The 15,485-nt window shown below is 35.8% G+C and overlaps 1 protein-coding gene across 3 annotated transcripts; it reads left to right on the top strand.

Annotated features, from left to right (window-relative positions):
• On the top strand, nt 1-14,065 carry senp6b (SUMO specific peptidase 6b). Of its 3 annotated transcripts, XM_026285874.1 has the most exons (20): nt 1-124; nt 302-405; nt 479-612; nt 1,106-1,189; nt 8,424-8,518; nt 8,591-8,776; nt 8,865-8,898; nt 9,179-9,340; nt 9,424-9,608; nt 9,895-9,942; nt 10,577-10,704; nt 10,785-10,901; nt 10,985-11,107; nt 11,179-11,271; nt 11,412-11,599; nt 12,118-12,176; nt 12,257-12,306; nt 12,411-12,479; nt 12,941-13,091; nt 13,173-14,065. In XM_026285874.1, exons 1-20 carry the CDS (start codon nt 53-55, stop codon nt 13,296-13,298), a joined length of 2,208 nt encoding a protein of 735 aa, XP_026141659.1. In that variant the 5' UTR covers nt 1-52; the 3' UTR covers nt 13,299-14,065. The 3 variants fall into 3 exon arrangements, with proteins under 3 accessions (XP_026141659.1, XP_026141658.1, XP_026141660.1); XM_026285873.1 differs by lacking the exon at nt 1-124 and having other exon boundaries at nt 135-405; XM_026285875.1 differs by lacking the exons at nt 1-124; nt 1,106-1,189 and having other exon boundaries at nt 135-405.
• Nucleotides 14,066-15,485: the final 1,420 nt, after the last annotated feature.

Raw genomic sequence — 15,485 nt, 5'->3', positions numbered from 1 at the left:
CCGATTCACTGAATCAAAATTCGCAAGCACCTGTCAACTATCAGAGCAGCTGATGGACACGTTTACGTTACGTAAAGCTTTAGATGTTTTTTTAGTTGTTGTTCAGACGGTTAACTCTAAAATGGTGAGTGGCAGAAAACGAACTTATTAAAACCTTACTAGTTCCTGTTTGCCAGTTGGCGTTGTCTGGGGGAATCACTGAAGCCACAGGGACAAAAACGAAATGTTACGTTATTTTATGAAAGTTAGCTACATATTTACTTTAGCCATCGTGAAGTGTGCCATTTCTGTTGTGAACAAGGTTCGTTCATTCGGCCAAGATCGGAAAAACATCTCGAATATCAAACCGCTGAAGAGAAGAAAGGCCGCCGGACTCCAGCTGCTCGGAATCAGAACGATAGTGACGTGCGTTCAAAACAACAAACATTGATCGAACCCGACACATTCTTATATTAATTCCACCTATCGTTATTTTCAGTGACCAGTCTGACTCGGAGGTCAAAACTGAGAATACAGATGAACCTCACACACGATGTTTTGAACAGCCATTCAAACGCTTCAGCTACGCTCTGCAGTCCACCTGGAGGAGTGACATCACTCAGAATGGTCAAGGTAATGAAATACATCCTTTGGCTAAAGGAATAAAGTGACTGTTGACTCTTTGTGTATATAGGAAACATCCAACTATAATGAACAATATCTATGAAATTATACTTTTTCTTATTGATGTCACACTGAAGCTGTGTAATTTTCATTAGAAGTATAGCTACATTTGAAATTAACCCTACAATAATATAAAGTCTTTAAAAATGACAGCAGTGTAAAACCACAGACCAGCAATAAACTGTAAATGAATAATATTATGGCTGCCAGGCAGTGTGAACACATGGAAACCCATATCTTAGTGTTCAATGATCTGATTGACTTGAAATTACAGGAGGTATGTAGTAACAACCACGTCAATTGGTTAAGACATCAAGTATGATAATTCATAATTTTTTCTTTTTGAAATCTGAGCTCAAAATGGAAGTGTGTTTGATGGGTACGTTTACGTTAGCATTTTGTTTTGGTAATTCAAACTGTATCATATCTGGCATCTGTGCAGATATTTTGTCAAGTAATGAGGAAAAGGAAACCAGAAATGAGCTGGACACCCAATATGAAGATCTTTTTTCATTTGCTGACACAGGTAACTTGCATAAAGTTATTTTAAAAAGCAAGTAAAAGGCCTTTTTGTACAAATATATCCTCCTTCAGGTTGTACTTATTATTATTATTATTATTTATTTATTTATTTATTTAAAAAAAAACTCCTATAGCAAATGTAAAGCAAATATAGACATTGATTTACGTGCATTTTATTTATTTATAAAATTGAATAAATTTACATTACAAGCTATCATGGCCACATAAATATTAACAACTGCAACAAATCTTTTTTGATGGTGAGCTCCCTATTCTGACTATCATACTATAATGTGTGAGTCATAATAATTAAAAATGTGTATATTTATATATATTTATGAATAATAATGTTAATAAAAATTATTTTTATGTATATGAGGCCGGCTCCGGGGATGGGCTGCCCACCCAATCAGAATTAGATAAAAATTGCTTTATTTATTTATTTTTGTGCAGTGATTAAAATTTGAAAGGGGCTGTATTTTGAGAAGTTTAACGTTTAGCTGGAGAATATCCCAACAATCGTAAAATAACACCAGAAAATTGCAGCATTTTTTCTTCTATAAGCTGAATGCAAGGCACGTGGAATTCACATGGAGGCTTCAGTCTGTTGCATAAAAGCAGAGGCTGACAATGAGTGAAAACGGGCAGAAATATTTGCGTGCTATCACAGGGAGTTTGCCTGTAATGAGGAGTTGAATATGTGAATATATATCCTAGCCTAGCACTGAAATACCCTGAGCAGTTGAATTGATGTTGTAAAAAACACCCTCATTCAATAATGTGCATTCATTTCATGGACGAGACAAGATAAATTTTTCAAGCAAGCAATTTTATTTATATAGCACATTTATTAAACAACAGACGCTGCCCCAAAGTGCTTTTACAAAAATAATGACATTAAAATCATACAACAAAACGAACATACCTTATTCAAAAGATAAAAAAACAAATAAGTTTTAAAATAAGACTTAAAAGTTATAATCAATGGAGCTGACCTCACATGGAAAAAACCTACCACAGAAAAAGCACGATCTCCTTTTGATTTTAAATTACAACGAGGGACCTTTAAAAGCCATTTCTCGGTGGACCTAAGGACTCTAGAAGGAGAGTAAGGAACTATAAGATCACTGATGTACTCGGGGGCAAGGCTTGACAGGGCCTTGTAGACAAACAGGAGAACTTTAAAATCAATCCTGAATTTGACCAGAAGCCAGTGTAAGGATTGCAGTACAGGAGTAATATGGTCTCTCTTTCTCACCCCCATTAAAAGCCTTGCCGCTGCATTCTGCTCTAACTGTAAAGAGACAAGCAGAGTCTGGGGGAGACCAATATATAAAGAATTACAATAGTCAAGCTTAGATGTGATAAAGGAGTGAACCACAATTTCCAAATCCTTACTGGATAGAAAATGCTTTACTTTAGCAGTTGATCTCAGGTTATAAAAGCGTCCTTTAACAACGGCACCAATCTGTTTCGTAAAGTTAAGTGATGAGTCCACTATAACCCCCAAACTCTTTACATGATTCACAGTCATTAGGGATAAGGAGCCTAAATGAGCAGGAAAGGTAGGTGAGACAGGAGAGCCTACAATCAAAACCTCAGTTGTACTCTTATTTAATTGGAGGAAGTTGCTAGATAGCCAGAGTTTAATGTCACTGTAACATTTCTGTACTTTGTCCAGTGAACAGGTTTTATCTAAGTTCACAGGAAAGTAAAACTGAAAATCGTCTGCATAACAGTGATGTAAATACCATAGGGATGGGTGTTTTCCGCAAATATCAAATATTTATATCAAATCAAATATCAAATCAGATATCAAATATCTGCTTCGAATATTTGAGCTCACTAAAAAACGAATATTCAAATATTTGTTTTAATTAAGTTTAATGAGACAGACGTTATTTTTCAGCAACATTCATTGTTTTCGTCATTTTGAACAAGCTTACAATAAGCTTGAACATTACACATCGTGTTTTGTAGCTGAAAACCTTTAACAATGCATGCCAACAAACAAAAGTACAGATTAAAAAAAAAAAAAAAAGGTCAACAAAGAAAAAACGTAAAGCAGCCTGCAGCATTTAGGCTATTTTAGAACGTAGCCTACACTTAACTTTGAAACTTTTAAACTGTCAGCAAATCTTTTATGCTTTTTTCTATTGTTTTCCATGTTCTTGTTTAGAAACACAGGCATGTAAACATGATCGGGGGAAAGTTGTCTCCTTAGTCTGTTAACAAAAAGGCCGGCCGTGGAGAAAACGCGCTCTGACGGCACAGATGTTGGCGGGACTATCAATTAATGGTGTGCTAAGCGAGTAAGTTTTGGGAAGTGCTTCGTGTTTTCGTTTCACCACTGAATGGGATCCTCATCTGGTGGAATACATGGCTCCAGCAAGAACTGTTCCCACTCGTCTTGGCTGGACTCTCTGTAATCATCGCTGAGGAACTGGCTCAGCCTTTTCAGACGAGTGGGCATTGCATCCTCTTCATCGTTGGTGGCGGCGGCTGCATCCGCACCACTCGCATCAAGGAAAATGTTCTGATAATGTTCAAAACGTTTTTTTTTTTTTCTTCTCTCATGTTTTCATTGAGAAACCTGAGATGTTTGTGCCGAGGGTCTAGGACAGACACGAGAAGAGGAGTTTTCACTCCATTCTCCAAGTTAGTGGTGTTTATTCGTTGCTTGAGAGATGCCGCAACAATGTTCTTGAATTCGGTCACTTTCTGTGATTCTCCACGGCATATTTGAAGTACCGTAGAAGACCACAGTTCTTAGGGGCCGTTCACATATCGCATCTTTTGCGCGCTCAAGTTTGTTATTTCCAATATAGGCACGCGGTATGCGCGCTCATAATGGAAGTTACGCGCCCATTTTTTACAGGCGCGTCCGCACCGCATTGAGTTAAAAACATCTCAACTTTTCAGAATGCCGCAATCGCACCTCAGGTCATGTGACAAGAAATAAACATTCAGCTTTATCCTTTCCCGTAACAACGTTGAAAGCTCAGCCAAGATGAAGAAACAGCTGATCATAGCTGTATATGGATTGCCGTTTTGAAATAAATTTAGTTGCAGAGCTACTGAAAGTGATTTTTTTTTGTGCTGCAAATCCATGTATCCTTTGCTGAAATGACCGCATCTTCATGGAGAGAGCGCGTCATAGTTGCTTAGCAACGGCAGATGCCTCAGGAACGCTTCTGCCCGAGTGTTTTGGAAAGAAGGAGAAAGTGGCGCACCTATTGTTTTCCACGCGTTTTTAGGCACGATATGTGAACTGCCCTTATTCATTCATTCATTATTTTTTGCTTGCATACATCTTCAAATATGCCGAGGAGAATCACAGAAAGTGACCAAATTAGGTTTTATTGTGAACTCTAAACCCTAAAATACCATAGTTCCGAAAAATAGTGCCTAGAGGAAGCATGTAAAGAGAAAACCGCAATGGTCCCAAAAACTAAAGGGGCCAATGTGGAAGAGAAGTCTCCCAGATTCACAGCAACTGTCCCTTCTTTTAAATACGATGCAAACTACTGCAGAGCTATACCCTGGACACCAACCCAACACTCCAGATGATTGAGAAGAATTTCATGGTCTATGGTATCAAAGGCAGCACTCTGATCCAACAAAACCAGAACAACATGTGATCCGGAGTCCAACGATAATAATATATCATTAGTAAGCTTGAGCAGTGCAGATACTGTGCTGTGACAGGTCCTGAAGCCCAACTGAAATGTATCTAAAATATCATGAGTATTCAGATACGAATATACTTTAGCTGTGAATAAACCACTTTCTATAAAATCTTAGAAATAAATGTGCTTATGTTATGTGTGTATGTGAAGTTTTATCTCCAAATACCCCACATATAATTTGCCACATGCCACTTTTAGGGTATGAGCTAAAATTCGCTGTTTATGTGTATGTCCTCTTTAAATGAAAATGAGCTGGTGCTCCCGCCTCCCTTCTCAGAAGAGTGTGGAGCTTCAACAGCACGGTTTAACTGGTGGTGACCGTGTTACTGACCACACACTGCAACAAATTTCTCCTGCTCAGTGAGTAGGGAGCAATGAACACTGTGTAGGGACCATGTCAATGGTCATGTCAGTGGTTCTGTCTTATTGCGCCGGTGTTCTGACCGGGACGCACATCACAGTATGATGAGGTGTGTAACATTTCCGTAACATGTTTTAGGCATTCGTCCAATCACAATGCACTATATAGCTGGCCAATCAAAGTACACCTCGCTTTGAAAAAAATTACTTGTTCCAGAAAGGCATGGCATAGAGGAGAAACAACAATGTACAGTATGTAGAAAATAATGTTTTTTGAACCTTAAACTGCATAAACACATTTCATTACACAAAATACACAAAATAATGTTCTTTTTAGCAGCATCATCTGACCCCTTTAACCCATTTGACTTGCTGTTAATGCCTAATGTAAGAATGAAACGTGAAAGTTGCCTAAACAACACAAAGTAGGGGTCATTTACATTTCGTTTAATTCATAATTATTGTGATGATAATAGCATTTTTTTTGATTGGAATAGTCTACAGCTAAAATTCAATGGGTGCATATTTTAAAATAAAAATATTTGCAGGTCAGATAAATTACTTACAAAAAAAATCTTATTCTCGTTCTTTTTTTGTTTTCTTTAGTTTTTTCCACCAAATCTATGTGAATCCTTTTAGTTCTTTTACCATTACCATAGTGATCTGGTCTTTATATTTTCCTCAAAACAATGGTCTTCCAATATTATAGACATGACTATGGCCTTATTTGGTATAAATGAAAAAGTTAGTTGAAAAGAATCATCAGTGTAAAGAAAATTATACAGAGAAAGAGAACAAAGAGGGCTTTTTTTCTATTCAATAAAGAAAAATAAATACATTTTGTTGTGAAAGTATATGATATTCTAGGCTGCCCATGAAAGCTTTTTTTTCTCCAGTGTACATATAATATAGTTACTATTTACCCAATATATTTACAATATCTCCCCCCACCTCGAAAAAAAGCCCTCCCAGGATATCTGCCAGCCCACCCATCTATATATCTATATATACATGCAGTATTGTTCAAAATAATAGCAGTACAATGTGACTAACCAGAATAATCAAGGTTTTTAGTATATTTTTTATTGCTACGTGGCAAACAAGTTACCAGTAGGTTCAGTAGATTGTCAGAAAACAAACAAGACCCAGCATTCATGATATGCACGCTCTTAAGGCTGTGCAATTGGGCAATTAGTTGAAAGGGGTGTGTTCAAAAAAATAGCAGTGTCTACCTTTGACTGTACAAACTCAAAACTATTTTGTACAAACATTTTTTTTTTTTCTGGGATTTAGCAATCCTGTGAATCACTAAACTAATATTTAGTTGTATGACCACAGTTTTTTAAAACTGCTTGACATCTGTGTGGCATGGAGTCAACCAACTTGTGGCACCTCTCAGCTGTTATTCCACTCCATGATTCTTTAACAACATTCCACAATTCATTCACATTTCTTGGTTTTGCTTCAGAAACAGCATTTTTGATATCACCCCACAAGTTCTCAATTGGATTAAGGTCTGGAGATTGGGCTGGCCACTCCATAACATTAATTTTGTTGGTTTGGAACCAAGACTTTGCCCGTTTACTAGTGTGTTTTGGGTCATTGTCTTGTTGAAACAACCATTTCAAGGGCATGTCCTCTTCAGCATAGGGCAACATGACCTCTTCAAGTATTTTAACATATGCAAACTGATCCATGATCCCTGGTATGCGATAAATAGGCCCAACACCATAGTAGGAGAAACATGCCCATATCATGATGCTTGCACCTCCATGCTTCACTGTCTTCACTGTGTACTGTGGCTTGAATTCAGAGTTTGGGGGTCGTCTCACAAACTGCCTGTGGCCCTTGGACCCAAAAAGAACAATTTTACTCTCACCAGTCCACAAAATGTTCCTCCATCTCTCTTTAGGCCAGTTGATGTGTTCTTTGGCAAATTGTAACCTCTTCTGCACATGCCTTTTTTTTAACAGAGGGACTTTGCGGGGGATTCTTGAAAATAGATTAGCTTCACACAGACGTCTTCTAACTGTCACAGTACTTACAGGTAACTCCAGACTGTCTTTGATCATCCTGGAGGTGATCATTGGCTGAGCCTTTGCCATTCTGGTTATTCTTCTATCCATTTTGATGGTTGTCTTCCGTTTTCTTCCACGTCTCTCTGGTTTTGCTCTCCATTTTAAGGCATTGGAGATCATTTTAGCTGAACAGCCTATCATTTTTTGCACCTCTTTATAGGTTTTCCCCTCTCTAATCAACTTTTTAATCAAAGTACGCTGTTCTTCTGAACAATGTCTTGAACGACCCATTTTCCTCAGCTTTCAAATGCATGTTCAACAAGTGTTGGCTTCATCCTTAAATAGGGGCCACCTGATTCACACCTGTTTCTTCACAAAATTGATGACCTTAGTGATTGAATGCCACACTGCTATTTTTTTGAACACACCCCTTTCAACTAATTCAACTAATTGCCCAATTGCACAGCCTTAAGAGCGTGCATATCATGAATGCTGGGTCTCATTTGTTTTCTGAGAATCTACTGAACCTACTGGTAACTTGTTTGCCACGTAGCAATAAAAAAATATACGAAAAACCTTGATTATTCTGGTTAGTCACATTGTACTGCTATTATTTTGAACAATACTGTATATATATATATATATATATATATAATTATTATTATTTTATATATATATATATATATATATATATATATATATATATATATATATATATATATATATATATATATATATAATAATTATTATTATTATTATTATATATATATATATATATATATATATATATATATATATATAATAATTATTATTATATATATATATATATATATATATATATATATATATATAATAATAATAATAATAATTATTATATATATATATATATATATATATATATATATATATATATATATATATATATATAATAATTATTATTATTATTATTATATATATATATATATATATATATATATATATATATAATAATTATTATTATATATATATATATATATATATATATATATATATATATATATATATATATATATATATATATATATATATATAATAATTATTATTATATATATATATATATATATATATATATATATATATATATATAATTATATTTATTTATTTATTTTTTTTCTCTCATTATCTGTAACAGATTTTTTTGTGGGTCAGAAGAAAACCACATTTAAGAATGGTGAAGACACATCTCCCAAAAAACAGCTTCTGCGAAAATATCGAATGAGAGATGAGGTAAAAAATAAAAATGTTCTCATAATATTGGATTCAGTTTTAAACTGATGCAGTTTTTTTTCCCTAATACAGTTTGGTAACATCATCCGTCATGTCAGAGTGAAAAATCCAATTGCCAAAAAGGTCATATTGCCAGAAAGCCCAAAGAGACATGTTGCACAGAGGCTAAACAGTCTCACGCTCAATATCAGATGTTTCAAAGTTGGAAAGTTGACCAAGAATTTCAGAAGATCTGATGCTCTGACCCCCCAGTGCACCGTAAATATCAATTACAGGTTTACTGAATTCATAATGCATTATTCAACACCTGATATACTCGGATATACTGTCTGTTTTTCATTTACAGTTTACAGTGGATAACATTCAGATTGCAAATCAAGGTAAAGCATGTGCACATTTTCAAACCGCAGGCTTTCAAACACTCATAAACGGACTCCTCATGATTTAACATTTGGATTGTTAAAAGGAATGGTTCACCCAAAAACTAACATTTGGACAATTTTGAAATAAGTGCGAGTAAATTTTTGGGTGAACATTTCCTTCAATTTTTCAACATATGCTAAAAGTCAGAAAAACCCATTTTAGTAACTGCAATCATTCTGAATCCGCAATGAAGATAATGTTAAAAATACTGTATTTTCTCTTCCATTTTACTATCAGAACGAATAGAAGCATCAGATTTGATGGGTTGTGAATGGTGCACAGAGCAGAAGCTGCCAGCCCTGTTTCTGCAGACGACACCAGAGACGTGTCTCCATCTGCAGGTCCAGCTTGACATGTTTGAAGATGATTCCAAAATGTGGTGTGACTGCGAGAACAGGAGTGAGTTGATATGTGATGATGTGTGACTGACGTTCTTGCTTTGAGAGTTAAATCATGTACAATGGTATCTGTTGTGTCCTTAGATGAAAACGAGAAATATGTTGTCCTTATCTTTGAGAATGAGCTCACACTCTCAGAGCAAATCATACTGGAGGAAATATTCACAGAGATGGGCAAGCGTCATAATATCAGCAGTTTTCCAGCTAAGCTGTCATTTGAAGAAGCCAGTAACAGACTGAAGACACATCAGTGTGCCCAAAAACAGGAGGTGGGTCAAGGCATGCAGTTATGTTTGTCACCTTTATGATGTTCCAAACATGTACATTTGTTTTTGTTTTGAGGAAAGTCTCGGTTTAGAATGTCTTTGCGTTAACCAATCATAGATCAAACAAACATAAAACTATTTATTATGGTGATTAAAGGTGCACTAGTAATTTAATTTTAAATTAAGTGACTGTCCATTAAGATTTAGACTTAAAAATGACAAGTGCTCCTTAGTCATCTTTGTATTTATTAAATTTTTCCTGTAATATTCATTTTAATTTGCTGTTCAGTTTGCTGTGCTTCAGCTTGAAGAGGATGAACTTCCTGTCGCGAGTCAGGTTTTTCAAACATTTCCTCTCCTCTCCTCTCCTCTCCCCTCCTCTCCTCTCCTTTCCTATTTGACTTTTTTCTTTTATTTTCCTTTATCTTCCTTTTCCCTTTCCTTTATTTTGCTTTACTTTGACTTACCCCTTTCTTTTGTTTCTCCATCCATTTCCCTTTCCTTTTTATATTTCTCTCCTTTTACTTTCATGTCCTTTTACTTCCATTTGGTCTTTTATTTTTATTTCCTTTTTTCCTTTAGTTTTCCCTTTTTTCTATTTTTTCATTTCCTTCTTATTTAATTTCCTTTTGCTTCCCATTCCTTTTGTCCCTTTTATTTTATTTTCCTTTTACTTCCCCTGTCCATTTTCTTTCTCTTTTATTTTTGTACAAATTTTTCCTTTTCTGTTTTATTTCCTTTTCCTTTTAAACTTTTACTGCTTCTTGCTTGCTTATTCTTTTCCTTTCCTTGTCCTTTTATTTCTACTTTTTTCTCACCTTTCCTTTTCCTTTCATAATATTATCACAGAATCAGTCAAATCTAAATCTTTGAGCACCAATGTGTATGTAATGTTTGTGTATGTAATAGGGTAAAATAAATCTGCCTTTAACATGTTTTTCAGCTGTTTAACTCTTTCTCTCAATGTTTAGCATGGCTTGGTGCCATTTTTGGCCTCTCCTGATCCTCATCGATGGGAAATTGCAGCCCTCAGTGTGTCAGACAGTGATGAGGACGATTTGACAGAGCTCCCTTCATCACCCAAACAGGATATCAAAAAGTCAGATGGCTGACCTAAGTGAGATGAGCAGTTATTGTGATATTATTGTCTAGAAGAGCTCTTCTCCCTTCTCTTTGCAGACTGGTTGTGTACCCACCCCCTCCAGCCAAAGGGGGAATAACCATCACAGAGGATGACCTCAGCTGTCTTGAGGAAGGAGAATTCCTAAACGATGTGATAATAGACTTCTATCTAAGGTTAAATTTACTGAGATTGTAGAAGTGGCTATCTACTTCAGTCCGTTGGTGCTGTAATGACATGCGTCTTGTTCTTTGGCCAGGTATTTGGTCTGTGAGCAGCAGGAAAAAGAGGATGCCTCCAAGTACCATGTGTTCAGCTCTTTCTTCTTCAAGCGCCTCACTCAGAAAGATCATAGAAGGCTTCCGGGAACTACAGATTTATCGTATGTAGAGAATATAGTCTTGTAAAAAAGTAGATGAACATAATGGGGATTAACACTGCACTGTATTGCAGCATTCAAGAGCGCCGGCACAGTCGGGTGAAAACGTGGACCAGGGGCGTCAACCTTTTTGAGAAGGACTTTCTATTTGTCCCGATTAATCAAATGTGAGTCTCTCAATGAAGCAGCACGTTCTGCATATTTGGTGATCAATTCAAAAGGTTCTTACAGAATTTCAGGTTGTGTTGGTTAGGTCAAATAAAGGGCATCTCTTAATTAGAGCCCCTCCTGTGCAATGTGTCCTCAGGGCTCACTGGTACCTGGCTGTCATCTGTTTTCCTGGCAAGACTTCACAGACCAGTGGTTTGGATCTTCACCTCGATGGGCGAAGGTGTTCAGTGGAGTATCTTTGCGATCAATCTCCACTCAATCCCATGTCTCTCTTCTACTCTCCAGAATCCTCAAAGCAGCTCTCCAGATGGAGTCAATCCACAGGTACTTTAGAAAACCCATGTGGTGCCACAGCAAAATAAAGGACAAAATCTGTTAGGTCATTTTGCTCCTGCTCTTTTTGAGCGAGAGAACATGCAAATCCAAACTGCTCCATGATACAGAGCTAAAGAGTAAAACATTTTCTATTTTTGACAAAGTTCAATGCATATTCGGTTATTCTTAGTCAACACGTTCAATAAAAGTTAAGTCACTTTTAGTTCATAAGGCCAAGGCCAGAAAAACCATTATATGTTTGAAAGTATAGCCATAAATACTTAATACAAGTTAGTGCTTTGAGAGAATTTGAGGCATACTTTTTAGCACATTTATGGATTATCAGTATGCTGAAAAGATGGATTATCAGTATGCTGAACAAACATGTCTTATTATTATCAATGTTAAAAACAGTTGTGCTGCTTAATATTTTAGTGGGAACCTTGCTACTTATATTTTTTAAGTGAGTGATGAGTACAAATAATTTTCTGTGATAAGTAAGCCTTACGTATGTTTTTCTCCCACAGACAAATTAGACCAGAGCTTCTGCTTCCTTTCAGATGACGAGGCTGAAGATGATGATCAGGTAATGTGAGCTTATCACTTTCTAATCGGTAACAAATCAGTAGAGAGTATAAACTAACCTTTTCTATTTCTGAATTACAGACGGTGAAGAACAGATCTGTCTTCAACAGTGACTGTAATGTCTCTCAACAGTAAGTTTTCCGTGTTTTACTTTTACCTATCACTAGATGGCAGCAACAAGTCAATGAAATGCTCCATTGTACTCAGTCATTTGATGGACTGTCTGTGTTTGCAGGCCGTGCATACTCATCCTGGACTCCCTCACCTGCAGTGGAAGATCATCAGTGGTGCAGATACTCCAAGAGTAATCCTCTTTTGTTTCAAGTGCTTGATTATTTTTGTGCATTAATAGCGACCACATTTTCTCTTGTGTGTTTGCATCCTGCACTAGGCAGCAAATGTCACCAATTAATGACCGTTTCCTATGAGACAAAATGCTGTCTTCCTCAAGGGGGAGTTTGGCAGATCAGAAAGCCGAGTCCTTCACTGGACAACATTCAAATCTCAGTGGAGACGTTTGTATGCTAAAAAGAATCATTTGTTTAAATCAATTCCAAGGACTCATTGCTGACACACAAATGTAAATCTGCTCCCAAACCGAGCAAACCTCATGCATGTTAGCTGGCTAGTTATATTTAACTCGGTGGCATATAAAACAATGTGATAACACCAAACAGTGTAATACTTCACCGAAAATAAATACATATGATCAGTGAATACAAGATAACGTTGCCATTCTATCCGCTTCTTTTCTGTAAATACAAGGTACTTACAAGAGGAATGGAAGGTCAAAATGGGCTCTGAACAGAGTTTTGGAAATGGAGTGATGGCTGGATGGAGTCCCATCGTCCCAAAGCAGGATAACTATACAGACTGTGGCATCTTCCTTCTGCAGTATGTGGAGAGCTTCCTCAAGGTATTTTGATGAGCATCTGTTTCATTCTAAAGTTTATAATTTTTTTTTGTATTTAAAAATTGTTCTTATTCGCTGTTTTAGGACCCACCACAAACTTTCCATCGCAACATGGACTTGAACGACTGGTTTTCACAGAGGACGGTGAAAAAGAAAAGGAGGCAAATCAAACAGCTCATTCTCAAACTTCACAGACAGCAAAAAGTTTAATTTTTTCAGGTCATATGCTTCCTGCAGATCATTTATTGTTACCACAAAAACTATTACAAGCCTTCCTTCAGGATTTTTTTTAATGGAAGGAAATTAAATTAGCAAAAAATGTTTGCTGCCGTAAATTAATAATATTTAAATGAATATGTTTGTTTTGGAAATGGATGATTTGTTCTTGAAATTCAGTAAAATAATAGTTGTATATAGAATCTATCAAAATTAAATGGCCAGATGCTGAATCCAAGTATGAGTTTTTATTTATTATTATTGTATTAGATGTATTGAAAACTCTTAAACAGAAGTGCAAAAATAACTGTTTTCCAGCAGGTTTCCCTAAATGGTTACTCGTCCCAAACCCATATCACTGGTAAAGCAATATTCCTTTACTTGCTGGTTGAGATGCTCAAATAAACAGCAGTTCTGTGAATTCCAGGAAATTACTATATATGGCTTATATGTAGCGTTCTATGTAGTCTTGTGTTAAAAATGACTGAAAGTCATATCTTGCTGTTTCATCAAACAGTCCGAGCATTAAGATTTCATTCTTGTGGTTTAAGGCCCAAATTTAAGTACACACGAAATGAATAAACAAATCGTTTCCCAGGAACATGGCTTATGCATATTCTAAACTCATTATTTTCCCAGACTTGCTTCTGTCTTTGCTAGAGGGCAGAATTTTTGCCTGTTCATGCAGATGATCAGATTGGCACCCCACACGATCAAGACAGATGACCGTCTGCCTCCCAAATACTCAAATTGAAATGCTTGATGTATTCTGTTTCAATGTGGGCAAGAATTTTTGGACTTTAATGAACCAGCTGATCCTGTGCACATTATACAATTTAAGACTGGGGAAATCAAATGCAAAAATTAGTTTCAAATATATCAGCTTGACCAAACCAAATATTAGTGTTTCATTACATATAGTCCTTCTTTAGAGGGTTAATGTGCACACTGTAGCAAGTATGAGAGTTACAAGCATATGAACTACACTACCAGTCAAAAGTATATATTTTTTCTTTCAAGGTTTCTTTGATAATTATTTGATTCATAAGAACAGCATTTATCTGAAATACACATAAGCTAAAAGACTATTAACATGGCTGTAGCCACTCAAATCAATGATTAAAATTGCATTTTTGGTAAATGCAGGTAATTTAACAAAGAAATAAGATTTTTTTTTTTAACAGTTATAACTGTTATAGCACCACCAAAGGTCAAATTTACATTAAATGTTGGATGCTTGTTTAGAATCATATGCTCACCGAGTTTCATGAAGTTTTGAGTTTTTCTTTATAGGCTTTTGGGTATAATTGGCCATGTCCCTTTAAAAGTGATGCTGTTGTAGCTTACCAAAGTGTAAAGTTCAATATTTTTTGATAATTGTGGATCTAGAGGTTTCAGATAATTGTACTGCAGTGGTTTTGTTGCAATCGAGCGAAAAACCAAGGACTAGTTTGAAAAAGTGTATGTGTGAATATGAACTTATTTAAAGTCATTTTGAAATGAAATTGTGTTTTTGCAGACTTTTTTATTGTTATAATGCCACCTGTAGTCAGATCTTGATGAAACTTTGCATGATTGTTAAGAGTCATCTGAAATGTTTTCAAGAAGTTTCATAAAGTTTTGAGTTTTGTTTAGGTTTTATAGGCTTTTGGGTCCATTTGACCATGCCCTTTTTATAAATAACCCCGTAATAGCTAACCAAATGACAAAATTAAATTTTTTCATAATTATTGAGTCCAGAGAATTGTGCTGCAGTGGTTTGAATAAGGTTTGAGTGAAAAACCTAGGACTAGTTCACAAAAGTAGGTTTTTAACACAATTTGATTGGCAGCACCGGTTCTTCTGGCAAAGTTTCTCAGCATGAGGAGAGCTATCATATGATATGAAGATTGGGTGTATGTGTGAAAAATAACACAATGTACAATCATTTATGTACTTAAATGCAATTTTGCCCCCTAGTGGCCAATTTCTTTCAACATTGTTAAAGACTTTTAGATCCATGGGTCGAACATGCCCACCAAGTTTGACTTCAAATTTCATTGGCCAATGGCAGCCATGTTTAAAAAATACTCCAATGTCCTCATAGACCCTTATGGCACATTAGACAAAGACATTGCATACCAATTTTGAGGTCAGTTGAACTAATGGTTGCGTAGTTATAGCCATTATTTTTATCCCCCC

The sequence above is a fragment of the Carassius auratus genome, chromosome 17 (genome assembly GCF_003368295.1).
Source record: "Carassius auratus strain Wakin chromosome 17, ASM336829v1, whole genome shotgun sequence".
Classification (NCBI taxonomy): domain Eukaryota; kingdom Metazoa; phylum Chordata; class Actinopteri; order Cypriniformes; family Cyprinidae; genus Carassius; species Carassius auratus.
Note: the sequence above shows the minus strand (reverse complement) of the source record. Positions and strands in the feature narration are given on the sequence as shown.

Excerpts from the sequence above, each read along its gene's own strand:
- senp6b (XM_026285873.1), top strand. The coding sequence starts at position 224 with ATGTTACGTTATTTTATGAAAGTTAGCTACATATTTACTTTAGCCATC. Across the intron at positions 406-478 it reads GGAATCAGAACGATAGTGAC|TGACCAGTCTGACTCGGAGG; the intron begins GTGCGTTCAAAA and ends CGTTATTTTCAG. Across the intron at positions 9,943-10,576 it reads AACTTCCTGTCGCGAGTCAG|CATGGCTTGGTGCCATTTTT; the intron begins GTTTTTCAAACA and ends CTCAATGTTTAG.